Source organism: Pristis pectinata, chromosome 4 (genome assembly GCF_009764475.1).
Source record: "Pristis pectinata isolate sPriPec2 chromosome 4, sPriPec2.1.pri, whole genome shotgun sequence".
NCBI classification, from domain to species: Eukaryota; Metazoa; Chordata; class Chondrichthyes; order Rhinopristiformes; family Pristidae; genus Pristis; species Pristis pectinata.
In genome coordinates this window covers 50,147,771-50,173,461 of record NC_067408.1, presented here as the reverse complement: position 1 = coordinate 50,173,461, position 25,691 = coordinate 50,147,771, and the positions used below count along the sequence as shown (strand labels likewise).

General features: G+C 39.8%; 1 protein-coding gene and 1 non-coding gene across 2 annotated transcripts; both read right to left on the bottom strand.

The window, feature by feature from the left end:
* Positions 1 to 393: 393 nt before the first annotated feature.
* hspa9 (heat shock protein 9) lies at positions 394 to 25,691 on the bottom strand. The gene is made up of 17 exons (XM_052014312.1): positions 25,361 to 25,691; positions 17,433 to 17,491; positions 16,460 to 16,547; positions 15,617 to 15,798; positions 15,386 to 15,510; positions 15,022 to 15,095; positions 14,494 to 14,600; positions 11,691 to 11,853; positions 9,913 to 10,005; positions 8,814 to 9,023; positions 7,987 to 8,214; positions 6,869 to 6,973; positions 6,094 to 6,211; positions 5,691 to 5,785; positions 3,481 to 3,573; positions 3,227 to 3,367; positions 394 to 3,034 (listed from the first exon to the last, which is right to left on the bottom strand). The coding sequence occupies exons 1-17, from the start codon at positions 25,406 to 25,408 to the stop codon at positions 2,960 to 2,962; spliced, it is 2,004 nt and encodes a 667-aa protein (XP_051870272.1). The 5' UTR covers positions 25,409 to 25,691; the 3' UTR covers positions 394 to 2,959.
* On the bottom strand, positions 8,659 to 8,729 carry LOC127570100 (small nucleolar RNA SNORD63). The gene has a single exon (XR_007956303.1). It is a non-coding gene; the product is annotated as a small nucleolar RNA SNORD63 (small nucleolar RNA).

The window sequence follows — 25,691 nt, the reverse complement described above, 5'->3', positions numbered from 1 at the left end:
GGTGAGAGATTTAATAGGAACCTGAAGGGGAACTTTTTCATCCAGAGTGGTCAGTATATGGAATGAGCAGCCAGAGGAAGTGGTTGAGGCAGGGATATGGCCCAAATGCAGGCAAATGGGACTAGCTTAGATGGGAATCTTGGTCAGCATGGACCAGTTGGGCTGAAGGACCTATTTCTCTGCTGTATGACCAAGTCAGCTTGCTGAGGAAGCAAGATTAAAGGAACATAGTCTTGCTTTATCCTGGGCAACCTTCTTCCAACCAACATCAGTAAGAAGCAGATGAACTAATCATTGCAATGCGTATACAATAGCTGTGGCAATTTTTTAAATTCAGTTTCCAAGATATGACAACATCTGGAGGACATAATAAAGATTCACATCAACACACACTAAACCTTCTGCAACTTTTTATTTAGTAAACTCAATGTTTATTATCACTGGTTGCAGATCCTGGTGGCCTTCCTATGCAACGTATACAAGACCAACTCCATAACATTCTTTGGAGTTGATTCATTTTGGTACTGAAATGTCTCGTCCATCAAAATGGCAGGTTGAAGTCTTTCCTTTACAGTTTGTCAACAAAGAAATGGCAGCATTTGCCCATGTAGTAATTGTGTGCATTTATTTCAAGTAGCCTATCACTGGGTGGGAACAGGCAAACATATTTGAGCTTGTGTATTAATGTTCCATTCAAGCCTTCCTTCTCTGTTCCCCCTCCCCCTTCACTAAAGCTTGACACATCTCTCTAATCTTTCTCCCTCGTGCATCACTAGCTTCCCTGGGTTTATTAATAACTGACTTACTTTTATTTATCATTTTCATTCTACCCAATGAGAAAACCTCTTCCACACACCTCAGACTTGTAGAGGAAGGACCACCAGTGTTTAACCTCTTAGTTCTCGATTCATACTTGCAAATTTCATTTTTACAACTTCACTGTTCTCTTGTTTGTAAGATGAAGACCAGATCTGTGGACTATACAGTCCAAGTGATCTAACCAAAGTTCATGTTCCACATCCCTCTTGAAACCATGGTGCTCTACTTGCACTTTTGATAGTTTTGTTAATCTTTGATGATTTGTGAACCTGTATAACATATAGCCTCTTGTTCACGAGCCTGATCAAGGGGCTTTGGATATCATATGGGAGCCTTTTAATAGTCCGCAATATTGCATCAGCCTCTTCATCATCAGAATTCAACAAAATTTGTCTAGCATGACATTTCTGCAGGAGAGAGGGAGGTATTCTATGAATAAACCCCACCTACACAGCCAAGGAAGCAGCAGAGACTATGCACTAGTATATTTCTTAGTATTGACACCACAAAGCAAATCCAGAAGCCAACACGAATTGTTGAATTATTGAGAAGTTTTTAAACTAAGAATAAATGGGATACTGCCTGGTTCTTGTGATTTAAAGGATTAAAATAGTAATGCAAGCCAACAGATCTTATGAACTTAGTTTAAACTTTGTGGAGACAGTCCCCAAGCATTTACAAGAAAACATTTTTTGGTACTTACAACTTGAACACAGAGCAGCCTAAATATTAGTGTAATATTTTACAGTTGAAAGTCTGTGATGCCCAGTAACTTCACTGGGTTGTTTAAAGATGTTTTGTAACTTTCCTTGAATCAAATTAATATCAACAAATTAATGTGTGTTCATTTTAAAAAATTGGTTATCTGTGCCCTGTGAAATAATTTTGCTTCCCTAAGTACTCATCACACATGACCTAATATTCTAGAAAGCTGGATCTGGAACATTAATCTATCAAATATAAAGTTAGTTATCCACCTTAATTTCAACCAGGAAATCAAACAAAAAAACTCTTGTGGAACAAACAGGGTACAGAAGCCCAATCATTTCACTTTTAACTTTTATTAAAAAGAAATCACAAGGCTGGGTTTACTCAATAGTTTGTTGGAATTTAGTTACAACTTGGTACAATTAACAACTGGCAGCAGGAGTGCCATAAATACTCACTCTCTCTACTCTGCCACTCCCTCCCACCTACACTTCAACATTAGAGATAGAAGAATGAAATCAAACCTAAAAAAAAATCAAGAATTTACTCTGCATATAACTGATTGGATCATAAACAACTATTTGAAAGTGCCTGCATCTTTATCATCATTTCAGTGTAACAACTGTGTCTGATGCAACAGAGCCGAGATGGTATTTTGTCAGCCTTTTCAGTTAAACAGATCACTAGTAAACATCATTGTGTGTCACTTGAAGAAGCTGGATATTGACCAAGAGATGGTGCTGGTAATGAACAAATTACATGATAAAAGTGAAAAAGTTATTTTTAAGCCAGTCACCATCCAGCTGAAAGATGTGCAAGTTCATTTTAGTTGCTAAGGGCTCCCATAAATAATCTTAACAGGTTATACACAAATCTTTTTCCTTCAGATATTGGACTATTCGCTGTAGTTTTTATTTCAAGCATTAATAAGCCTTCTCTTTTGTGCAGAAGTCCTAAAACATTATTCTCCAGATTTATTCAAACAAGTGCTACTACCCATTTTACAGCTGGTGCCGTGAACAAAATGGTCTTCCATTACCAAACCAACCTGCTTACAAATTAAGACAGAAGCCAATGGACTACTGTATTTCACTGCCATTCCCCAAATAAAAGGAATTTACCATATGCTGCAAATTACAATCTGGCTGTCAACCAAAAGTTTATTTATTCTACCAGTCTGGCCCTTAGAGATGCATTTCTTACAACAAAGTAAATTAAGTCACAGGAATGACAAACCTGACATTTGTTAAAATGCAGACTCAATGCTGATACTATTACCTTAGAAAGCAAAACTATGTATAGGATACTGCAAAAACACAGTACAAGAATGAATATCGTGCAAATTCGCTCAGGAAGAAATTTTTGGCTGGTTCTGCTGCTCCCAAGCTTATGTCCCCTTGCCAGTTCATTATAGCAATTTCTACAAGGCCTTTTATTGTTTCTCTTCTTTCTTGTCACCACTTTCTGCATTTTCTGTGCTTCCCGAGCTCTCCCTCTCAGATGCCATCTGGAAATTAACAATTAAGCAGTTAAGTATGCATTTTTCCAAATTCTGTTCAGAGTTGTAACAAACTAGACTAGCTCCTTGTACAACTTCAGCATACAGAATTCAAATTAAGATTACATTGGATACCAAATATTAACCATCCTTTTGCCATATCTCAACTGTGTAGTGAACTTTAAAAATGTCAAGCCTTACCTTCTTGTATGCAATCTCAAAGAGCTTCAGTGAAGCCTGCTGTAGATTGGATGCTGCTGCTTTGATGGTTTCACCTGTCTCAGAATCCTTGCGTGCCAAGAGGTCCTTCACTTTGGTAATCTCTTCTCTCAATTTATCACACTAGGTTATATAAGACAACAGTCACAAACTGTTTTCAACTAAAAAAAGTTGTACATTTTTGACTTTTGCTTTGAGATTTAGTCCTTTTAGCAGCAGCCTAAAAAAAGTCATACCTCCTCTTTTGGAAGCTGATCCTTGAACTCTTCCATTTTAGACTCTGTATCATGAATAATTCCTTCAGCAGTGTTTACTGCTTCAACAGTTTCCTGTAAGGAAAAGCAACAGAATAAAACACCTTTCCACAACAACTCCAACCATTAATTAATTAACTGGTTATAGTTGAAATGCAAGGTACTGCAGGACAGAGTTTGCCCCTGTTACATTCATTTTTAGTTATCAAAATTATTCAGAAATAACCTAACTTTAAATGTACATTGTGAATAACTAATGAATGGGCTTTGTTAATTTAATTGAGAGTCTTGCCCCAGGTTCTGGTAGTCAGTTTTAAACATTTTAAATAGAAGGTAACTTATGCAAGAAATAGCTTTAAATTCAACACAAAATCATGTCGGCCTGTTGATTTTGTGCTGGTTCAGAGTAGACCTATCCCATTCCTCCAGCTCTTTGCCTTCAAACTGTTCTGTCCCAACTAGCTTCCATTTCCCTTTTGAAGTCAGCAATTGATTGGATTTCCACTCAAGTAAACTATTTTGAATAAAAGTCCCCACCCCCTCCCTCCAGGCTCAAGGGGCCTGGTTCTATTCCCAGTTCATCTGCCTCATCTACAATTTTGGAAATTCTACCTTCTACCCCATGACTAATGCAATGACTCTTGTGGAAAGCTATGGTCCTACCATTCTCTTAAGAAATCACTACTAGTTTTCTGCCTTCAGCCAAATTCCTCTCCATATTGTTATGACCCTTCAATTCCTTACACATCAAATTTTACCAACTTGCTTTTTGAACCACTTTAAAAATCTCTGTAGAACACATCAAATGCATTCATATCATCAACTTTATCCATAATCCCATCAAAAGATTCCATCATGGTAATCAAACACAATTTGCCTTCACTGAACAGGTGCTGCTGGCTCTTTCTTTGTCCATTCAAACTTTTCCAACTGCTTCTTTATTTCTCCAATAAAGAACTGGGAAATTATGGCAAGCCCTTCCACAATCTCCACCTTATCTCCCTAAGCAACCCAGGATGTATCCCATCAACAACCTAATGACTTGTTTGCTTCAAGCATAGCCAACCTTTCTAGTACCTTCTTGTCAACTTTCACATTATCTATGCCATCTCCCTTTCTAAGATTTTGGAGCTATTCTCTTGGCAAGGACTGATACAAAGTACTTGTTTGCAATTCCACCAAGCCTTCTGTCTTTGTGTGTAGTTCACAGGTCTTATTCATTTGGCTATCTTATCTTTACCCCTTGCAGAGAATCTCCCTGAAACATGCTTGTAAAATGGTCATCCATTGTTCTTTCAGTCTCACCCATTAATACTTAATTACAATTTTTTTTATTCAAGTTGGTCCTCCTATTTAATACTGCTATTTCCTGTCCTTCTCCATTACTTATCTAAACCTCGAGTCCACTTAGCTTACCTCAGAACCTAGAACTAGGTGGAACAATATCTCCTTTGCTGGATTGAAGACTTACTGATGACCGAAATTCTCCTTCAATTTTGATAAAAGGGATAAAGTAGCACCCAAATATCACCACTCAACAGCTCTTATTCAATACTCTGATATCCTTACAGATTTTCTTTTCTCTCTTACTAGATGGTGTCCTGTAGAACATATAGGGCCTGTTCTTTGGCCCACGATGCCAAATTAAACTAATCTGATCTGCCTGCACATGATCCATATCCCTCCATTCAATGCATGTTCATGTGCTTGTCTAAATTGCCCTACGCATCTGCTTTAAACCTTTCACTTCTCACCTTAAAGCTATGCGCTCCAGTCTTTGACATTTCTACCCTGGGAAAAAGATTATCTACCCTATCTATGCCTCTCATAATTTTATATAGTTCTATCAGGTCTCCCCTCAGCCTCTGATGCTCCAGAAAACAATCCAAGATTGTCCAATCTCTCTTTATAGCACATACTCTCTAATCCAGGCAGTTTCCTGGTGAACCTTTTCTGCACCCTCTCCAAAGCCTCCACATCCTTCCTGTAATGCTCTAAGTGCAACCTAACTGAAGTATTATAGCAAAGTAATTTTTTTGCTTTTCAATTAAATGGATTCCATATCTTTTCTCTCAATGACATCCTCTTCCCAGCACTGTAACATCTTCAATTGGTGCTACCACCTCACCACTTTACCTTTTACAATCAGAATCCTCTTCATTTCTAAGTGCCAAATTATAAAACTGTCTTACCTTCCTCCTCCTGTCTGCTTCAGCATATTTCTCTGCATTCTTGATCATGTTCTCAATCTCATCTTTGCTCAGTCCACCAGAAGACTGGATGACAACTGGAATGGAAAATAATTTTCAATATTTCCATTAGAAAAGTTGCAAGTTGTCCAAGATTAGTAAGACAATGACTTCATAGATAGTTCCCATTAATTCAAAAACTAAGTATGCAAATAGCCTATAAAATAACTCAATGCCCAAAAGATCTTTATTTCTTTGCATTCTTTACAGGTTTCTTCACTAGAAAAATGAATGATATGCTTCCCTTTGATACTTCTTTCTTAAGATGAAAAGACTAAAAAGTTAAATCAAATATTTAGGACTTCAGGTCTCATTTATTCCTCTGCATACATCCAATCTTACTTACTTTGCTGTTCGCGGCCTGTGCCCTTGTCCCTTGCAGAAACATGGACAATACCATTGGCATCAATATCAAATGTAACTTCAATTTGAGGAACTCCACGGGGTGCTGGGGGCATTCCAACCTAGCAAAACAAAAATGTTACCACTTCTAAATCAAGGAAATTTGAGGTCACTAACCCTCAAAAGCCCCAAAACATGTATCTAGCTTGAGCCGTAGAAGAATCCTCAGAAGGCTTTCAGGTACCGGTCCATCAATCGCAGTGTCTAAGTATCTTCAATGTAAAATGCATCGGCAAGGCTTTCTTGGCAGCATCCCCCAATCTGCAACCTCCGCTGCTTTGAACAAGGTCAGTATTCCTAACATGAACAACAATTTCCCTTTCAAATCAGAAACCATCCTAACATGAAAATATTTCTCCATTAGACAATACTATTGGCATTAATATCAAAGGGACTCCAAGGAACTCCTGACTCACAGCACCATAGAAGTGCCCTCAACTGGAGCAGTTCCATCATTCAGGATAATTAGGGATGGATGCTGGAGATCCACAACTTCTAAGAGGAAACAGTTTTAAAATAATTCTTCAGAACTCTTGTTACAGAAATACATAAGGAATTTTGACTGTATTTTCAGTACTAAGGCCAAACAAATTCTTCATGTAAATATATCAAAATGTTTTAGTTTAAAAGGGATTTTAACCTACACAACTTTTTTTTAAACCAAGTTCTCAACACAAGGTGATAAGAAATTACTGATAATGGATACCAGCAAAACTCACCAAGGTGAACTGCCCTAGAAGCTTGTTGTCAGCTGCCATCTCTCGCTCTCCCTGGAACACTTTGATCTCGACCTGCGTCTGTCCATCAGCAGCCGTAGAAAAGATCTGCCAAGCACATGAACAGCCGATACAAGACGCATTTAAATTCAGGTTTCCATATCTTAAAGCAAAAGCTAGATTTTTAAAAAAATATTTACGGTTTGACATGAGTTCACTATGTTAACACAGCAATCAACTACATGGAATGGAGAGTCTGGAATGATCAAAGTCATATTGCAATAAGCACGCAAATAATTATCCAGCCAGAAAATATTACACTTCATATTCCCCTTTCCAAGTATGATTATGAAGTACAGGTGTCCCTATTTATTATCTTGAAAATTTACTAAATTATTTAGTTTTGTCTTATGTACATATTCTGTGACATAGCAAGATTACTAAGCATGAAGCTAGACTGAAAACCAAAGATCTAAAAATCGGTATTTTTTTCTCCACTAACAGAAGCCAATGAATTTCTCATTGTACCTCTGACCAAATTAAGGTTCCTTATTTGTGAATGACCAACTTAATTCTCAGTGATACCAGTAAATTCATAAACATTTCTGAACAAAGTTGATTTATGTTGGAGTGAACATAAGGACTTTATGGCAGAGAAATAAACACATCTACATAATGCAAGTGGCTACTCAAATGTTACACAGGGACAAATCAAAAAAAACTATAGCTGCTCAAAAACACAAAACACTGGAAATACTCAGCAGGTCAGACCGCAACTGTGGAAAGAGAAACAGAGTTAACATTTCCAGTTGAAGACCCTTCGTCAGAACTGGGAAGTAGACAAAAGAAGCTTGTTAAGCTGCAGGGAGGGGAATGTCTCTGATGGGGTAAAACCAAGGTGACCATTATCTGGTCAATGCAGAGCAGACTCAATGGGCTGAATGGCCCAATTCTGCTCCTATGTCTTATGAGTGAATGGGAGCAGTTAAAGTGAGAACATAGATGCTCCCCATAATTTTAGGTCAGAATGTGTAGAGTATTACAACACAGTGTAATTTCAGACCACAATATTTAACATACTCCATTTCCCAAATAAAACTGACTTTTGCTCAACTACATACCTGGCCTTTCTTTGTTGGAATTGTAGTGTTCCTGTTGATGAGCTTGGTGAAAACACCACCCAAGGTTTCAATACCCAGTGACAAAGGTGTAACATCAAGCAGCAACACATCTGTGACATCACCAGCAAGCACCCCACCTTGGATGGCAGCACCGACAGCTACAGCTTCATCTGGATTCACTGACTTACTGGGGGAACGACCAAAGAGCTCTTGAACTGTTGCCTGAACCTGGAGAAGGGAACAAATTAAAGATTACAAACATTCTTAGCACAGAAAAATAATACAAATTAAGGCAGCTGCATCTGAACATAAAAATAACTTCAAAACAGAGCTTGAAATTTTGTTAAATTTTTCTCATCTTAAGTTGCGTCCATTCTTACCTGAAGACATTGACTTATGGTTCCACTGTCAACCGCTCAACTCAAATAGCCACCCTTTACATGAAAGACTAGATATCTTGAGCAAGTACCCCCCACCCCCCCCCCCAACAACAGAGTCCAACCTAGCACCTGCATATTTTTCAGCAATGGAAGACCTGTCTAACTTTCCCTCCAAACTGAAAGGTATGTTTCTTATAGTTACCATGACTCAGATCACCAAAATAAACACCAGATTTCTTCTGTCCAGAGGAATAATAAATTATAATCACAGAATTGATAGGGATTTAAACACTGTGCTCAGTTATCCAAGATTCTCCCCATAAGTTTAGGTCAGAATGATGTGTTTGTAGAACATCATGACACAGTGTAATTTCAGACCACAATACCCAACCCCTTCCTCTCTCTCAATGGGCCTCAAACTGGTTTTAATCTCTTAATGACACTCACCTTTGGCATTCTGCTCATTCCACCCACAAGAATGACCTCACCAATATCACTTTTGTTGACCTCAGCATCTTGCATTGCTTTCTGGCAAGGTTTAACAGTCCTCTTAATTAGATCAGCAACAATGTTCTCAAATTGAGCACGAGTAATTTTAATATTTAAGTGTTTTGGTCCAGATGCATCCATTGTCAAATAAGGAAGATTGATGTCAGTCTATTAAAACATAAGAGAGACACTTAATAGTAAATTACTAGAAAAATACAAATATATATTTTAAGACATTCTGCTAATCACTGAAGTAAGATCACATACTGACTGAGTGCAGATGCCCAGGTTTAAGAAATTATTGGAATAACAATTAGAATTTGTTGGTGACAATGATAGATTAGTGAAGACTAATAGAATACAGGAAATGATGAATGCTGAAATAGCAACCAATTTTTTTTCTAATTCATCTTAAACCAAACCGGGGGGAGCATTTGCCACTACATGTACAATTAGCTGTTTACAAGTCCACTTTCCTACTCAATCTTCATGTACCTTGTAACATAAAATTTAAATGACTCAGGCATGAATGCACTCAATGACTAAACATACAAAGAGGTAGAAAATTTTAAAAAATAACAATGCTGAGCAAACAAATTTTTCATTTTAGTCCAAAGTGGTTAAGAAATTTATCGTTAAACCTATCCCAGTTTAAGACTTTTTAGCTTGAGGAAAGCAACCTCTTGGCAAACACCTCATTCTTCTGAACTCCAGAAAATATACTGTATGCTCTTTTATGCAATCTTTCCTCACTGTACAACCCCCTCCCTCCACAAATTGATTCAGCCATACGAAACTGCGCTGCATCTGAAGTTTATCCTCCCTTGGATGCAGAAATAAAAATGGTCTTTAGCATGGTCTCATCAAGGTCTAATACAAACAGTGCAATATCATTAGTTAGCCCTGAACTCGAGTCCTCTTATAACAAAGGGCAATACATCCTTCGCCGTCCTACTTGCCTGAACTACCTGCAGTGTTAACTTAGTGAAGGAAAGACAAGATACAAAACTCCTCATGAAAAGTTACAGGCAGTTATTCCTGGGACAAACATACTGACCTGAAGGGATGAAGACAGCTCACACTTGGCTTTCTCTGCTGCTTCTCTTACACGCTGTAGAGCCATGTTGTCTTTGGTGAGGTCCACACCAGACTAAAGATTAAATAAGACTCTCAATACAACATAGTAGGTGACAATCTTTATCGACACTAAATTTATTAGCTAATAAATCACATGCAGATACATACACAAATATGGGCAAATCAAGTATGAACAACAAAGGTAAGCAAATAAACTCCTTTTTGCAAGGAAAGAATTATGGGGAGGTGGGAAGATAGAGGCCCAAGACCCTTTGCAAGAAATTGAAACAGAACAGGCATAAGAGCTGCCCAGCTCTTCCTTGCTGCCTCTAGATATAAGCAGCTCACCACGTACCTTTGGCAAGACATAGATGTTATTGGTTAGGAGTCCCAAGACTTTGCAATGTGATAAAGAAATGGCAATGTATATGCAATCTGAAATGGCATGATCCTGAATGAAGTGGGCCAATATATCTACAGCTCAAAAAGTAAGAGAGGTCTTGTATCTGAGGCTTTGTTAAAAGACTTGTGTGAACTGCTGCAGCACACCGTCAAGATGATACATGGGCTGTAGATATAACGGGCCAGTTGTGCAGCGAAAGTGCACGTTAAGTGATGGATGGGACGTACAACAAGTCAGCAGTCCCCTTCTGTCAACTGAACTCAATCAGACAATGTGCAGTATTTTGTCCCACATCAACCCAATCCATCTTGGAGCTGATAGAAAGGCATCGAGATTCAGGAGGCACATTCCTTGTGGCACAATATCAGGCACTGATACCACAAATCATATTTTTGGTCAATAAACCTTAATTCCAGCAATTGTCCCCCATTGATGCTGGCAGTGAGAAATTTGGCAATAGTAATGCTATTGATTCAACATGCTGGAGATAGTCACTGCCTAGTGCTTCTATGACTGCTCACTGAACACATGACAAACCACATTTGAATTGCCAATGGAATGTTGTACATGCTGACAACTGCACTGGTCTAACTGGTCTTATATTGGATGTAAGGATATTGATGAAGCAGATCAGGCCTAGTATAATCCATGAAATTTTTAAAGCAATTTTCTGGGATGGAGATGACAACCACTAAAAGACACATAACCTAGCTGCAATCCTTGTCCTTTGGACACATGCATATAATGCCTTGTTCAAAATAGTGATTTTCATGTAGCCCATAACTAGTCAGTTGTAGAAATGTCCAACATAATTTATGACTGGATGTGGCAGGATAGCACAAGTTTGAACCAATCTGTTAGTTGTGGAATTAATCAGCTCCGAAGCGTTTTGCTTCGGGTGTTCTGCAAGCATAAAGTTCTTCTTGGTTCATCAGGCTGCCACAGATACAACAATCTGCTGGAGGAACTCAGTGGGTCAAGCAGCATCTGTGGGAGGAAAAGGAATTGTCGAGATTTTGGGTCAAAACCAGTATTGATGCAGGGGTTTGACTCAAAATGTCAACAATTCCTCCCCCCCCACCCCCACTCCTCAGATGCTGCTTGCCCCTCTGAGTTCCTCTAGCAAATTGTTTGTTGCTCCAGATTCCAGTATCTGCAGTCTCTTCTGTCACTGCAGATACAAGCTTGGTGCTGCTTCTGCACTCCTCATTGATCTAGGGTTAATTCTCATGCTCTTTCATACAATTATGAAAATGGAAGTAACATTACCTTTCAGTGCAAAAATGTTATACAATGAAACCCAAATAATTTAAAATGCATGCTTCCCTTCTCCCAGTTTCAAGATAAACACAAACCTCTCTCTTGAATTCCTTGATGATGTGCTTGAGCAACGCCTGGTCAAAGTCCTCACCTCCCAAAAAAGTATCCCCATTTGTAGATTTTACTTCAAAGACTCCCTTCTGAATCTCCAGAACAGAGATATCAAAGGTGCCACCACCCAGATCATAGACAGCAACACTAAACAAGGCAGAAACCAATCAAGTTTAGTGAAACAATAACAGAGATACAATTACATTAGATGCAGTTCATTGCATACTTTAGAAGCACCATCTCAATCTCTCATTAATTGCAGTTGATCTGTACAACTCAGTTGCCTATTTTTGCTCCATATCCCGCTACCTTCACCTTACAAAAACCTATTCGGCTCAGTCTTGAGTTTTAATTGACCATTGCCTTAAGGAATCTTGCCTCGGCTTTCTCCTATATTTGTGGAAAAACTTCTTGATTCCAGTCCTAAACAGTTCAGCTTTAACTGTATTAAGCCATCTGCCAGAGAATCTATAGCACATTTAGTTCATTCAACTCAATAGTTGTGCTCAGCAGTCTCATAGAAACATAGAAAACCTACAGCACAATTCAGGCCCTTCGGCCCACAAAGCTGTGCCGAACATGTCCCTGCCTTAGAAATTACTAGGCTTACCCATAGCCCTCTATTTGGCTTAGATCCATGTACCTATCCAAAAGTCTCTTAAAAGATCCTATCGTATCCGCCTCCACCACCATTGCCAGCAGCCCATTCCACGCACTCACCACTCTGAGTAAAAAAAACTTACCCCTGACATCTCCTCTGTACCTACTCCCCAGCACCTTAAACCTGTGTCCTCTTGTGGCAACTATTTCAGCCCTGGGAAAAAGCCTCCGACTATCCACACGATCAATGCCTTTCATCATCTTATACACTTCTATCAGGTCACCTCTCACCCTCCGTCACTCCAAGGAGAAAAGGCCAAATTCACTCAGCCCGTTTTCATAAGGCATGCTCCCCAATCCAGGCAACATCCTTGTAAATCTCCCCTGCACCCTTTCTATGGCTTCTACATCCTTCCTGTAGTGAGGCGACCAGAACTGAGCACAGTACTCTAAGTGGAGTCTAACCAGGGTCCTATATAGCTGCAACATTACCCCTCGGCTCTTAAATTCAATTCCATGATTGATGAAGGACAAAAACACCGTATGCCTTCTTAACCACAGAGTCAACCTGTGCAGCTGCTTTGAGCGTCCTATGGACTCGGACCCCAAGATCCCGCTGATCCTCCACAATTATCTGGGTTGAACTCCATCTGCCACTTCTCAGCCCAGTTTTGCATCCTATCTATGTCCTGCTGTAACCTCTGACAGCCCTCCACACTATCCACAACACCTCCAACCTTTGTGTCATCAGCAAATTTACTAACCCATCCTTCCACTTCCTCACCCAGGTCATTTATAAAACTCATGAAGAGCAAGGGTCCCAGAACAGATCCCTGAGGCACACCACTGGTTACCGAACTCCATGCAGAATATGACCTGTCAACAACCACTCTTTGCCTTCTGTGGGCAAGCCAGTTCTGCATCCACAAAGCAATGTCCCCTTGGATCTCATGCCTCCTTACTTTCTCAATAAGCCTTGCCTGGGGTACCTTATCAAATGCCTTGCTGAAATCCATATACACTACATCTACTGCTCTTCCTTCAATGTGTTTAGTCACATCCTCAAAAAAAATTAAATCAGGCTTGTAAGTCCCCTTCTACTATCTTTTGTCATCCAGTCAACATAATATTCTTTTGCTTAATGTATTTACTAACCCTTCCATAATTGCACAAATGCTCTTTGCCTCAACTAATCCAATTGGTTGCAAGTTCCATATTTTAATCATTATTTAAATAGAGTTTCTCCTAACTTCCCTATGAATGAATTGATGACAAATTAATATTTATGACCAAGCTTTGGCCTGTCCCATAAGTGGAAACATATTTTCCACATATAGCTTATTAAAACCCAAAATTTTAAAGACCTCTATTGGATCAGCCATTAGCATTCGTTTTTCTTAGAAGGACACAACCTATGCAGTCCTTCAACATTGCAGAATTGGGCAGGGGGTGGTGGGGTTCATAACTAAATATCATGCACTAGATTTAAATCACCATAGGTGATTTATGATGATCAGTCATTTCATTAAATGCTTGTAAGACATTTACACTTTTCAAGGTTTGATCGTAAAACTGCAACAGAGTACCTCAGATGGCATCTCACCAAAGTATTTTGATCCCTTTGTATAAACGATTGATAAAGTTTGCAATTTGTTCCCTAAATTTAATTGAGACTTGAAATTATGTAGTCAAAGCTACAATCCCTGTCCCAAGCACCTTGGACAATACATTTTACAGTGTCCTCACTTTTGTTTAATACATGGAGGTGGAAGTCATGAGTTTCAAGAGTTTTACTATTCAGAGTGCAACTATTTTCTCCTTCCCAGCTATTACACTGATATCACTGAAAAATGTAACAGTGTAGCAGTTAACGTAATGCTATTTATAGCGCCAGCAATTGGAATTCAATTCCCGCCGCTGCCTGTAAGGAGTTTGTACGTTCTCCGTGACTGCGTGGGTTTCCTCCGGGTGCTCCGGTTTCCTCCCACATTCCAAAGACGTACAGGTTAGTAGGTTAATGTGGGTGTAATTGGGCAGTGCAGGTTCGTTGGGCCGAAAGGCCATGTTACCGTGCTGTATAAAGTTTTAACATATTCAGGAATACACAAATGGAATTCAGATTCAAACGTGTTTTGTTTTCGATAAAACAGAAACTTCTTTATGAATTAGAAGTTTTACTTTACATACATTTTGTCTTCAGATTTGTCCAATCCATATGCTAGAGCTGCTGCAGTAGGTTCATTAATGACTCGTAGAACATTCAATCCAGATATTTGTCCAGCATCTTTTGTAGCCTATAAGGACACAATCAAATATTTTCAAGGTATAAACTAACTTGTTTTTGTTTCAAATATCACTTCAGCTGGAATTAACAGAGCATTACTTTCTAAATCTTGAATAAGAAGCACTTATGGTTCCCAGAATTAACTTGCATGACCAAGTCATTTCTGTTATATTGACACCATAATGTTGATCACTTTGTATATTTGGATAATTGTCTTAGGTCCACATTAACTTGTTTCATAATGCACTGGGACAAGACACTTAACACTTGAAATATGATAGTGAGGATTATTCCTACTGCAGTGAAATAGAATTAAGTATCTAACATCATTTCCCTATATAGTCAATGCAGACATGTGGCTGACTACCTACTAACAATAAACTTATGGACTGTAAATGCATCAGCAAAAACAAATTTGCATTTTGTTTTACCTGTCTTTGGGAATCATTGAAATATGCAGGCACCGTGATAACTGCATTCTTCACAGATTGTCCCAGGTAGTTTTCTACAAACAACAAGGTTATTATCAGAATACTTGAATGCTAAATATGACATATGTTGATTGAGTAGCATTACAAAGGAAAGAAAAACTTTAAATCAGATTTGAATGATTAAACTGATTTCTAATTAAGTCATTATTTACCATGATTAACATGAACAATTCATATCCAAATTGATCAAAAAATAAAAATTGAGGAAAAGTCCTAGATCTTTTGTTGATTTTGTAATTTCCTGCAATCTCCTAACCCTTGAGATAATAAGGTTCAAAAATACTTCTGCTATGATTGTACGAACCTGCTGTTTCTTTCATCTTCATCAGGACGAATGCCCCGACTTGGCTTGGAGAGTACATCTTCCCATGAGCTTCCACCCATGCATCACCATTAGAGGCACGAACAATTTTATATGACACATTTTGGCTGTGAACATTTATTAAGAAAAAAGAAAAATAGTTTTATCGTTGGGTAATCAAAATTTCGATCGAAAATAAAATTATTTTTGATTAAAACTAGAATTCAAACTTACATATCTTTCTGTACTTCAGTATCATCAAAACGTCGCCCAATCAAGCGTTTAGTGGCATATAAAGTGTTCTTAGGGTTAGTTACTGCTTGTCGTTTCGCTGGCATCCCAACTAAACGTTCTCCATCTGCTGTAAAGGCAACTACAGAGGGAGTTGTTCTGGCGCCTTCTGAATTTTCAAGTACCTTGAATACAAAGCAATGGTTAACAAGACTGTTCAAGCACCAGGCAACAGATAGGTGGGCAATGCAATTCTTCTCTTTTCAGAATGAATCCTCGAACATAGATAATATACCATTTCAAATTTATTAGTGTGTTGTCTCATACACCACTGAAAGATTAAACTTGGGACAAAATCTTAAAAGCAGAAATACTGGCAAACCATATTAAACAGGCTAGGCCTTTAATGTTAGTAGAAATATACCATCCCCACTAGATACTATGCTCAAGAACCAGCTTTTCTCAAACTGAAGTCTCAATGTGTGATTAATGAGACTTACAAGTTCACTAACTCACCTTGTTTCTGAAACCCATCACACACTGTTACTTGCACATCTGGTTTCTTTCAACCAAAATTTTCCTCCCAACTCTAATTTTTGCCATCATCTATCACTACAGAAACAATCTCCAACATTCTCCAATAACAGGCTTTTTAATCAATTAACAAACTATTTCAATTATTTCATTCTACAGCAGAAGATACTGTAATTCCAGTCATTTAAAATAATGGATGATGCTAGAAATACTCAAGTTTGCAGAGATAGAAAAAGATGCCTAACATTTTGAAACCAATATATTAATTAATGAGTACTTCCAGCATTTTCTGGATTGGTAACAGCAACCTACCTTTGCTTGCTTGCCTTCCATCACAGCAACACAGGAGTTAGTTGTGCCCAGATCAATACCAATAACAGCACCTTTAATAGCTTCAGACCTGAGAAATGCAGTTATTACAGATATTGACTTTTATATCCATTTCAAACTATTTAATAACTGAAACTTCTGATCACAACTTGAATATACCATATTAACAATATTTATGAATGCTAACAACATAATCCACTCCATTTGTCCTAAAATGCTAAATTATTTAGGACCACACTATTGCACATGAGAAGTATCATTGTTGTAACTTGACTGTTATTCTTAAGAATAAAAGCTCAATGGCAAATTGTGATATTTTTCTTCAGTTTAAAAGAAAAATAGAAATAAATGGCACCAGTGACAGTGTCACTAAAGGAGATAGCCTGCAACAAAAATTCCAAAAGTTCATGATGTCCCCAATGTCCTCACATAATCCAGCTTCAATGTAACTCTAGTTGCACATCAATATGGTCAACTCTTGCCTGCCCCAAAAAGGGTTGTGATTCAAGGTGATGGTAAACAATAAGTGCCAAATATATTAGGAATATCCAAATCCTGAGAATGGATTGAAGAACTGCGAAAATATCCTACCATTTGAAGCTTTAGGGTTTGATAAATGCAGTAAAACCCAAAAGTGATTACAAAGCCACTGAAGCAAGCATTCCATGGTCAAACAAAGATCGCACCGAAAGAGGCAACAGGCAAGGCACAAAACTGTAAACAAACAAAACGGAGATCCTCACCTTCTGCAATATCCTTAATCCAAAGCTTCAGCTTTTGAATAAGGATTTGGGACCTTTAACAGGAGTTTAAGCAACCTACATACATATAAAAGAACACAATGGTTCCAAGCTACCAGATTATTTAGACATCATACTGTACATAAATGCTCAAAAACTGACTGATTGGCAATAACAAGATTATTCCCGCTATTGTGATTAATAAAAACACTTACGCATAATTACGTCTTGTCAATGTCCGAAGTACATCCTGGCTCAATCCATTCCAATGACCCTGGAAAGCAAACATCTTACTGTTAACGTTTTTCTACTATTTGTGCTGCTCATTTCATTAACTACGCCACTGTGGTGAGAAGAGATTGTAGACAACTACAACCCACACCATTCTGTACTCTTATCCAAGGCTTGAAACATCTCAAAACAAGCATTCAAATATGTTTCAATGTTTTCAGAAGATGTAATCTCTAGAAAAATTGATCCAATATGTGGAATATAAATATCCCCAGATTTGCCCATGTCTGCCACTATGCACTTTTCCACGCAAGGGCAAAAGATGCAACACCTATCCTTTCACTTCTTCGATTCCCACAATGCAAGCACCCAAAAAGTCCTTCCAAGTGAAGCTACAATTCCTTATCGCATTTAGCATTCATAAATTGGTCTCATCTACAATGGAGAAACGAAACAGCAGATGGGTGATCACTTTGCAGAGCACCTGCATTCAGTTCATAGGGACAACTCAGAGCTCACTGCTGCCTGCCACTTTAATTCCCCATCCCACTCAGACCTGTCCGTGGCCTTCTGCACTGTTATAACAAAGGCTAGCATATGCTTGCAGAACAGCAACTCATCTTCCACCTGAGCACCTTACAACCTTTCAAATTCAATACTGAATTCTCAAGTAATTTGCTTTCCCCATATGCACCAGTTTCTTCCCACCCCCCCCCCCCCCCCCCCCCCCCCCCCGTCCATTAGAAGGGAATACAACCACAGATGTTACACCCATCTAGGGTGAAGCAGAAATTTGCCAGCACATGCTGGGTATGTCCAACAGCCCTGCCTTTCACAACATTCCTGTTTGTGTTTCTGCTCTTTAACAACCCAAGTTTGAGAACTTTTACTCATTTTTCTTAACTCCCTCCATTAACCCATCAACCAGATGATGTTTATTATTCCCACAGTAACCCAAGCCTCACCATATCAGAGGTACTCCCTTTGTCCTATGCACCCCTCCCCCACACCTCCACGCTTTCTGCAACTTAAAATCAACTGTTTTCTCTCTCATTCCGATGAAAGGTCTTCAGTCTGAAGTATTAACTGTTTCTCTTTCTACAGATGCTACATGGTCTGATGAAGCATGTACAACTCAGAGTGGTGGAAGTTGATTTGTTCACCTTTCTCCAGAAGAACTGGATAGATGAAGAATGATCAACTACTTCAAAAGAACCAGAAATGTTGGGAACAACAATAACGCACAGAGGATATCTTTTGTGGATCATTTCTCCACGGACAGCAACCAGTGTCTGCATAAAATTGCCAATTTACATGCAAATACATTCAGTGGATCAATAAATGGACATTTGAATAGCTGTAAGCCCTGTTTAATTAGATCAGGGATGCCAAAAACATTTTGCACCTGGGGGCTACTTTCAGGTTGAAGGAGAGAACTTTGACAAAATTGGTGCTTACACTTTCATACACGTGATACACTAACACAGGCTGGTTGAGTGTGCAACATGATATCAAATGACTGTCCCCACTTGTTTTATGCCACCTGCACAAAATTTTAACAAACACCAAGTGGTTGAGTTATGATTATAGGCAACATTAGAGTCATAGAGTTGTACAGCATAGAAACAGGCTGTTTGGCCCACTGTGTCTATGCTATCTATCATGTCTACCTATACTAATCCCACCTGACTGTATATCCCTCTGTGCTCATTCAAGTACCGGTCTAGGTGCCTCTTAAATGTTGTTACTGTTCCTGGCTCCACTATTTCCTCTAACGGCTCATACCAGATACCACCACCAAATTGTGAAAATTTTATCCCTGGGATCCCCTTTAAACCTTCTCCTCACCTTAAATCTATACCCTCTAGTTTTAGGGGCACCTACCATGGGAAACAGACACTGGCCATCTACCCAATCTATGCCCCTCATAATTTTACACACCCAAATTGTAAAGTGAATCCAAACAGAACCTTATACAACATACTATCCAGTCCTCTTCATGCAAGGGTCAACATTCATTAGGCTTACAAAAATCATTTTTGTACCCAGTCTCTAGCTCTTTGTTTGATGATGTTTCTGTCAAGTATCATGATGTTTTACATTCAAGGCATTTGACAAATAAGTTGTTTGTGTTTTTGCATTAATTGCTTACCTTGTATAACACGTATTGAACTGTAAAGCTTAAAAAGTGTAGGAAGATCTGGACAGTCAAATTTCCTGAGAGGATGAGATTGGAGGCCAAAATATAGACCAGGAGCACTATTGTCACATGCCAATTAGACCACATGTCTATCATCTCTCAACAGTGTCCCTAACCTCTTAACTATTATCAAAACACATTGAAAGATTGTTTGCAATCCATACGTTCATTTTACTAAATTTCTGTGCAGGACCAAAACAAATTCCTTTTCTGGATGTCCATATAGATTAAAAATTCCTTTATACATCTTTCAATGAAGTACATCCCAAGGATCATCACAGGAGTGCTATCAAGTTAACAAAAAGTGACAGAGCTACATAAAGAAATATTATAACAAATAACAAAGAGCTTGATTAAAAAGATACATTTTAAGGGGTGTCTGAAATAAAATAAAGGTAAAGACATTTAGAAAATTCTACAGTTCAATTTGGTGGGTTGAAGGCATGGCCACAAGAGTGCCTAATGTCAGGAATACTCAAGCTCAGAACTGGGAAATATGATAGGGTCATAAAGCTAGAAAAGATTGCAGAGAAAGGAGAGAACACCCTTTTTTGCCACATTGGAACAAGGTCCCTTGAAGGGGAAGCATACTCATTCTTTTTGAAGCTCCTGGTGTTTCCAGGGAAAACGCCACTCAGGGTCCCAGCACACAGCCAAACATTGACCCATAACCTTCATGCTTAGCAAGCAAAACATCCAAGATTATCAGTGCAAAATGATGTATAACTAATATGCCAGTGATGGTATTTCCAGGTTGAAGAACTGGGAGAAAGAGCTTGTTTACTTATTAATGATAATTGTAAATTCTATAGTACACAAGGAAGTATAAATCTGCTGTGTGCTTATTGGGAGAAAAAAGGTTGTTTTCAAGCTGAGAGTGTTGAAAATTTAAAGTGAAATAGTTCTGAATGTGATACCATACATGCTGGCAAGTTTTAGAAACATTTTTGTTCAAAATTAACAAGAAGCATTAAAGTGCAGGGTCACCAGCAATTTGTGATAAACAAATGAGCAAGTTTTCCACTTTTGGTACATAATGGCTTTAGAAGTGGACAGCAGACCAGAAGAGTGAAAATATGGTTAGAGTTGGCTAACAAACCTTTTGTGCAGAAAGAAAGCATGGGAAATTGAACATGGAGTCACTGCTGATATCAAGCAGCAACTACAAATTCTGGCCATTTTCACCAAAGTACAACAACAAACAGTAGAAACCAAAAAGTACATTCCAAGTGGACTGAAAGGAAAACTCCACTGCTGCACTCTAAGCTGTATATATGTAACTTTACATGGACAACAGAGGGAACTTGAAAGAGTTGCTAAACATATTGCTTTGAACTGGTTACATTTTGTGTCCTTATTACATATTGTGGAAACATCATGGGTTTAGTAGTCTAAATGCATTCCCAGCAGGGTTTCATAACAAATGACCACTCTTGTCCATTTACAATGAAAAGACAACTTTTCCAGAATTAGAAAAGAGTACATTGAGAACATTATAAAACTGTTAAGCAATTTTGTTTGGGCCCATACATACCCAAAGATGAACATGGAAATTTTACAGTGAAGTATAAACTCTGATAAATGGCACCTGACTTCAGAAATCCTGATAGGTCGGCACTGGCTCACCTATTAGTTCAGAATGCAAGCCAGGGTTCTGGAGAGTTCCTGGGGCCAGGCTCAGACTGTGGGCAAGGTGTGTGTGTGGCCAAAGCTGGGGTCGGTAGATTTGCAGCTGGAGCCAAGGCCCAGAGTGATTTCCCACTACATTGCATGTTTCCCACTCCCTTTCTCCTCAGAGCTCACTGGAAAATTTATTATACTACTATCTAACATGCAAGAAAAGTGATTTAAAAGTGTGTTTGGGTGGGTATTGATACAATGTCAAGAAATTCTGCTAGCCCAGAACTACCAAAGTCCCAAGGCTGCTGGACTATCAGTTTTACTGTATTCGTTAAGTGAGCTTGACTATAAGCAACTTTAAAACAAAACTAGTGAAATGTATGAGTTTATTTAGTAAGCAGACTCCTAATGATAAAAGGAGACAAGAGACTGAAGATGCTGGAATCTGGAGCAACATAAAAGGCACTGGAGGATCTCAGCGGGTCAGGCAACATCTATGGAGGGAAACGGACAGATGACATTTTGCGTCGAGATTCTTCATCAGTCCAGATGAAGGGTCTCGACCAGAAACATCAACCGTCCACATAGATGCTGCCTGACCTGCTGAGTTCCTCCAGTGACTTTTGTGTTGCTCCTAATGTCAAACCATTTTTTAAAAAAATGTTCATATTACCATTTCTGTCCTTGCCTCAGCCCTCGAAAGACACCCTTAATCCTGCTTTTGCTATCTTCTAAGAAACCCATCATCTTCCACCACTAATACTTCAGTTTATCAAAAGTTAGCTGTTCATATCCTAACTCTCACCAAACCATATTTACCAGTTTCTAAATGATTTGGTTTTAGGTATAACAATGCCCTTATTGTAAAATTCTGTTTTTCATATCACCCCATGACATCCCAGCTCTATAACCACTTTCAGCCCTGTGACACTCATAACACTGTTTCTTGCTGATTCCCCACTTTGGTCCACCGGTGATAATTGTGTCCTCAGTCGTAAAGGCCCACATTCTGGAAATTCCTTCCAAACTCTCCTATAAATTGCTCTGTAAATCCTCTGTTTTCTTACTTTGCCTGGCAACGTGTCCTAATAGCTCCTACTTTAACTCAGACAATTACACTCTTGCAAAATCCTTGTGGACATTTTACTATGTTAACGGCAGAAAATATTGAATGGCACAAAACCCAGCATTTTATTAATTGCATCAAAGAAAGTCATTCTGAGTCTGTGTTAAGTCTTCCAGAAGCCAAGACATGCTCATCTACCCCATTTTCTTGTGTATTCTCAGACCCACGTGTATTTCCCATTTGAAATATTTATGTTCCTTCTTTAGAAGATGCACACCTCTACTCAACAATGCCTGTTGCAAACCAATCCTTGCCCCAACTATAAAAATCTTCCTGTACAATTTTAAGTTGGTGGCCCTTTAACAGAGACCCCATTCAAAGAGTATAGATTTTCATTGTCCTATCAAAGCTATTGCAATTTCAAAAACACTACTACAGCAGCTTCCTCATAATCTAGTTATTCGACTGTGGCCATTAACGCAAACGAGACCCAGCCTTCGAAATGTTTTCAAACGTAACCCAAGATTTAATTGGTCACGAAATTACAAAGCAAACTGTGAAAACAATTAGCACTGTCTGTGAAGAGAGCATGCTGCCAGCTCAAAGTAGAAGGCCATTTACGAGATATAGTTTGGAAACTGATATGGCTAGGAGACACTCTCATGTGCTTTAGCTATACGTAGAGACAAGAGGGCTATGTTAATTGGCCCATATTGAACCAGGCATCAGGCATCTTATGCTAAAGTATTTTGTGCCACTGTGCAAGATGCAGGAAGGTTCCAGATTGGCTATTTTGCCACTTCGCACATCAAACATGGTCACAGGCATATTTGTTTTCTCAATCAATACTTGGGATGTTTGCAAATCCAGAGAGACATCTCTCACAATACTGAGGTAAAAGTATATTTTGGATGTCTGGAGTTTTGTCCTCAAAAGCTTTTAGACTATTGATGCGAATTACTTTGTCCCCAAAAAAGTGCCTAAAGGTTCAGAGTTGCTCTTGTCAGTTAAGGTTTGTTCCCACCGTAAATATGTACGGAACCAATTGATTACTTCAAAGTATTGGAGTAAACCATGTAATTGTAATTGCTGAAATTGTATTCAATCACCTCCCGTTATCTTTGTATTAAAGAGTATAAAATCTTGATGTACCCAAAGTTCAGAAATTTTCCTACAAGGTCTCCTTCCTGGCTTGTGTTGAATAAAAGTCTATAGAATCTCCAGCTCTGGTCTCCATGTGACTCAAAGTCACAACAAATACAACATAAAAAGTAACAGGAGGAGAGTATACAGCCCCCAAAACCTGCTCTACCATTCAATAAGATGATGACAAAATGGATCTTTAACCTCAATTCTACTTCCCTGCTCTTCCTTCATATTTCGATTCCTTGTACTCCAAAATTCTATTGAGCTTAGTTCTGAATATACTTAATGAGTTATTATTCACAACTTTCTGGGGTAGAGACCTCCAAAGACGTACAAACTGCAGAGGAGAAATTCATAACTTAACTCTGCTTTAAGGGACTTCTTTGCATTTTCTTAGCAAATATAATACATTCTTCATCTTCTTAAAGACATGCTTTTAGAATCACAAGGAAAAGCAGGCTGTAGTCAGACAGTCACATGGCACAGAAGCAAGTCCTTCAGCTCAATGAGTCTGCATTGAGCATCATTTGATACTTATACTAATTGTGTAGAGTGAGTAATTTACACTCAGCCTACACTAAGTGAAAATTGCAGATGCTGGAAATCTGACCAAAAAACAAAGTGGTGGAAGCATTCAGCAGGCCAGGTAGTATCTGTAGAAAGAGAAACAAGTTATGCTTCAGGCCCGGGACCCTTCATCAGAACCCAGATTCCTACACTAACCCTATTTTATTCTCTCCATATTCCCATCAATTCCCCCAAATTCTCCCACTCACATGCACACTACAGGCCTTTTGCAGTGGCTGATGAACAACCAACCCATACATCATTAGGAAGTAGGAGGAAGCTAGACCCACATGAAAACCCATGAGGTCACAGGGAGAAATGTGCCCCTCCAAACCAAAACATTCAGTCCCTCAAGCCCATTCCATTACTGGGAAATTGCTATGAACTTCAGCTCAACTTCATCTCATAACATTTTCGGTCTGACAAAATTCTGTCAGTTTCATATATGAAATTAACAAATAGCTACCTGTTCGTTGGCAGCACTTTTCCCCCCCTGATCTAGACGATCATTAACTAAATGAACAAAAAAAAATCAACCTGCCTGACCTGTAGCATTCCTCTAGCGGTTTATTTTTTTTTGCTTTAGATTCCAGCATCTGCAGTCACTTTTGTACCTCCGTTAGATTGGCGAAAATTATCAACATACAACATGGAGACACAAGAGACAGCAGATGCAGGAATCAGGAGCAGGAAACAAACTGCTGGAGGAACTCAGCGGGTCGAGTAGCACCTGTGGAGTGGGAAGGAACGGTCCACATTTCGGGCTGAGATCGAATCTTTGGCGGGCTATCTACATGCAAGGGCACCGAGGGACGTTGAGAGCTGCAAACAGCACGGAGACTCCCAACAGGTGTGCGAATAAAACGCTCGGCGTTTCATAACGCGGCTTTTATCAGTTCCCCGGAGGAAGTCGGTGTTGCATAAGCGGGAGGCGGTAAGCGCCGGGCTTGGGGATGGGTCTCCACCGACATCACCGAACCAGGGCCGGCCGGCCAGCCAGCCTCTGACAGCAGATGCTGGAAGCAGCCGGCCGGCGTCCGTGGGGACCGAAACATCCCCAGACAGTACCGGGGAGGGAGCCGGAGACCGGCCGCCGCTTCCATCAACCCGACGCCGCCGAAAGGAAGGGGCTGAAGGTCACTCGCTCGCTCCCGGCGGCAGCGTGGGGGTGGGCGAGGCCCGGGACTCGCGGCCTACACCCTCCCTTCCTTAGACAACGCGAGGCCCGGGCTTCGCGGCCTGTACCCTCAGTCCAACGGTTAGACGGGGCGAAGGGGGGGGCTCGGATCACGGGCCGGCCGCGCTCTACTCACCGCGGCGGCGGCCAGGCGCCGAGAGGCCGAGCGCACCAGGTAGATCATGGCGACGGCGGGTTGCTAGGGGCTGTCCGTGCGGGAAAGGGCTCCGCGTGCGGCGGGGGGAGGGGGGTTCCGAGGTCCGGCTCCGTGTGCGGCGGCGGGGTGGAGGGAGTGGTCCGAGGTCCGGCTCCGTGTGCGGCCGCGGTGCGGGGGGGGGGTGGGATCCGACGTCCGGCTCCGTGTGCGGGGGATGGGATCCGAGGTCCGGCTCCGGGCTCCGACCGACGACGCTCCGCTCGCGCTGCTTCTGGAAAACTCCGCTGGCCGCACGTGCTCCGGGCGGGTG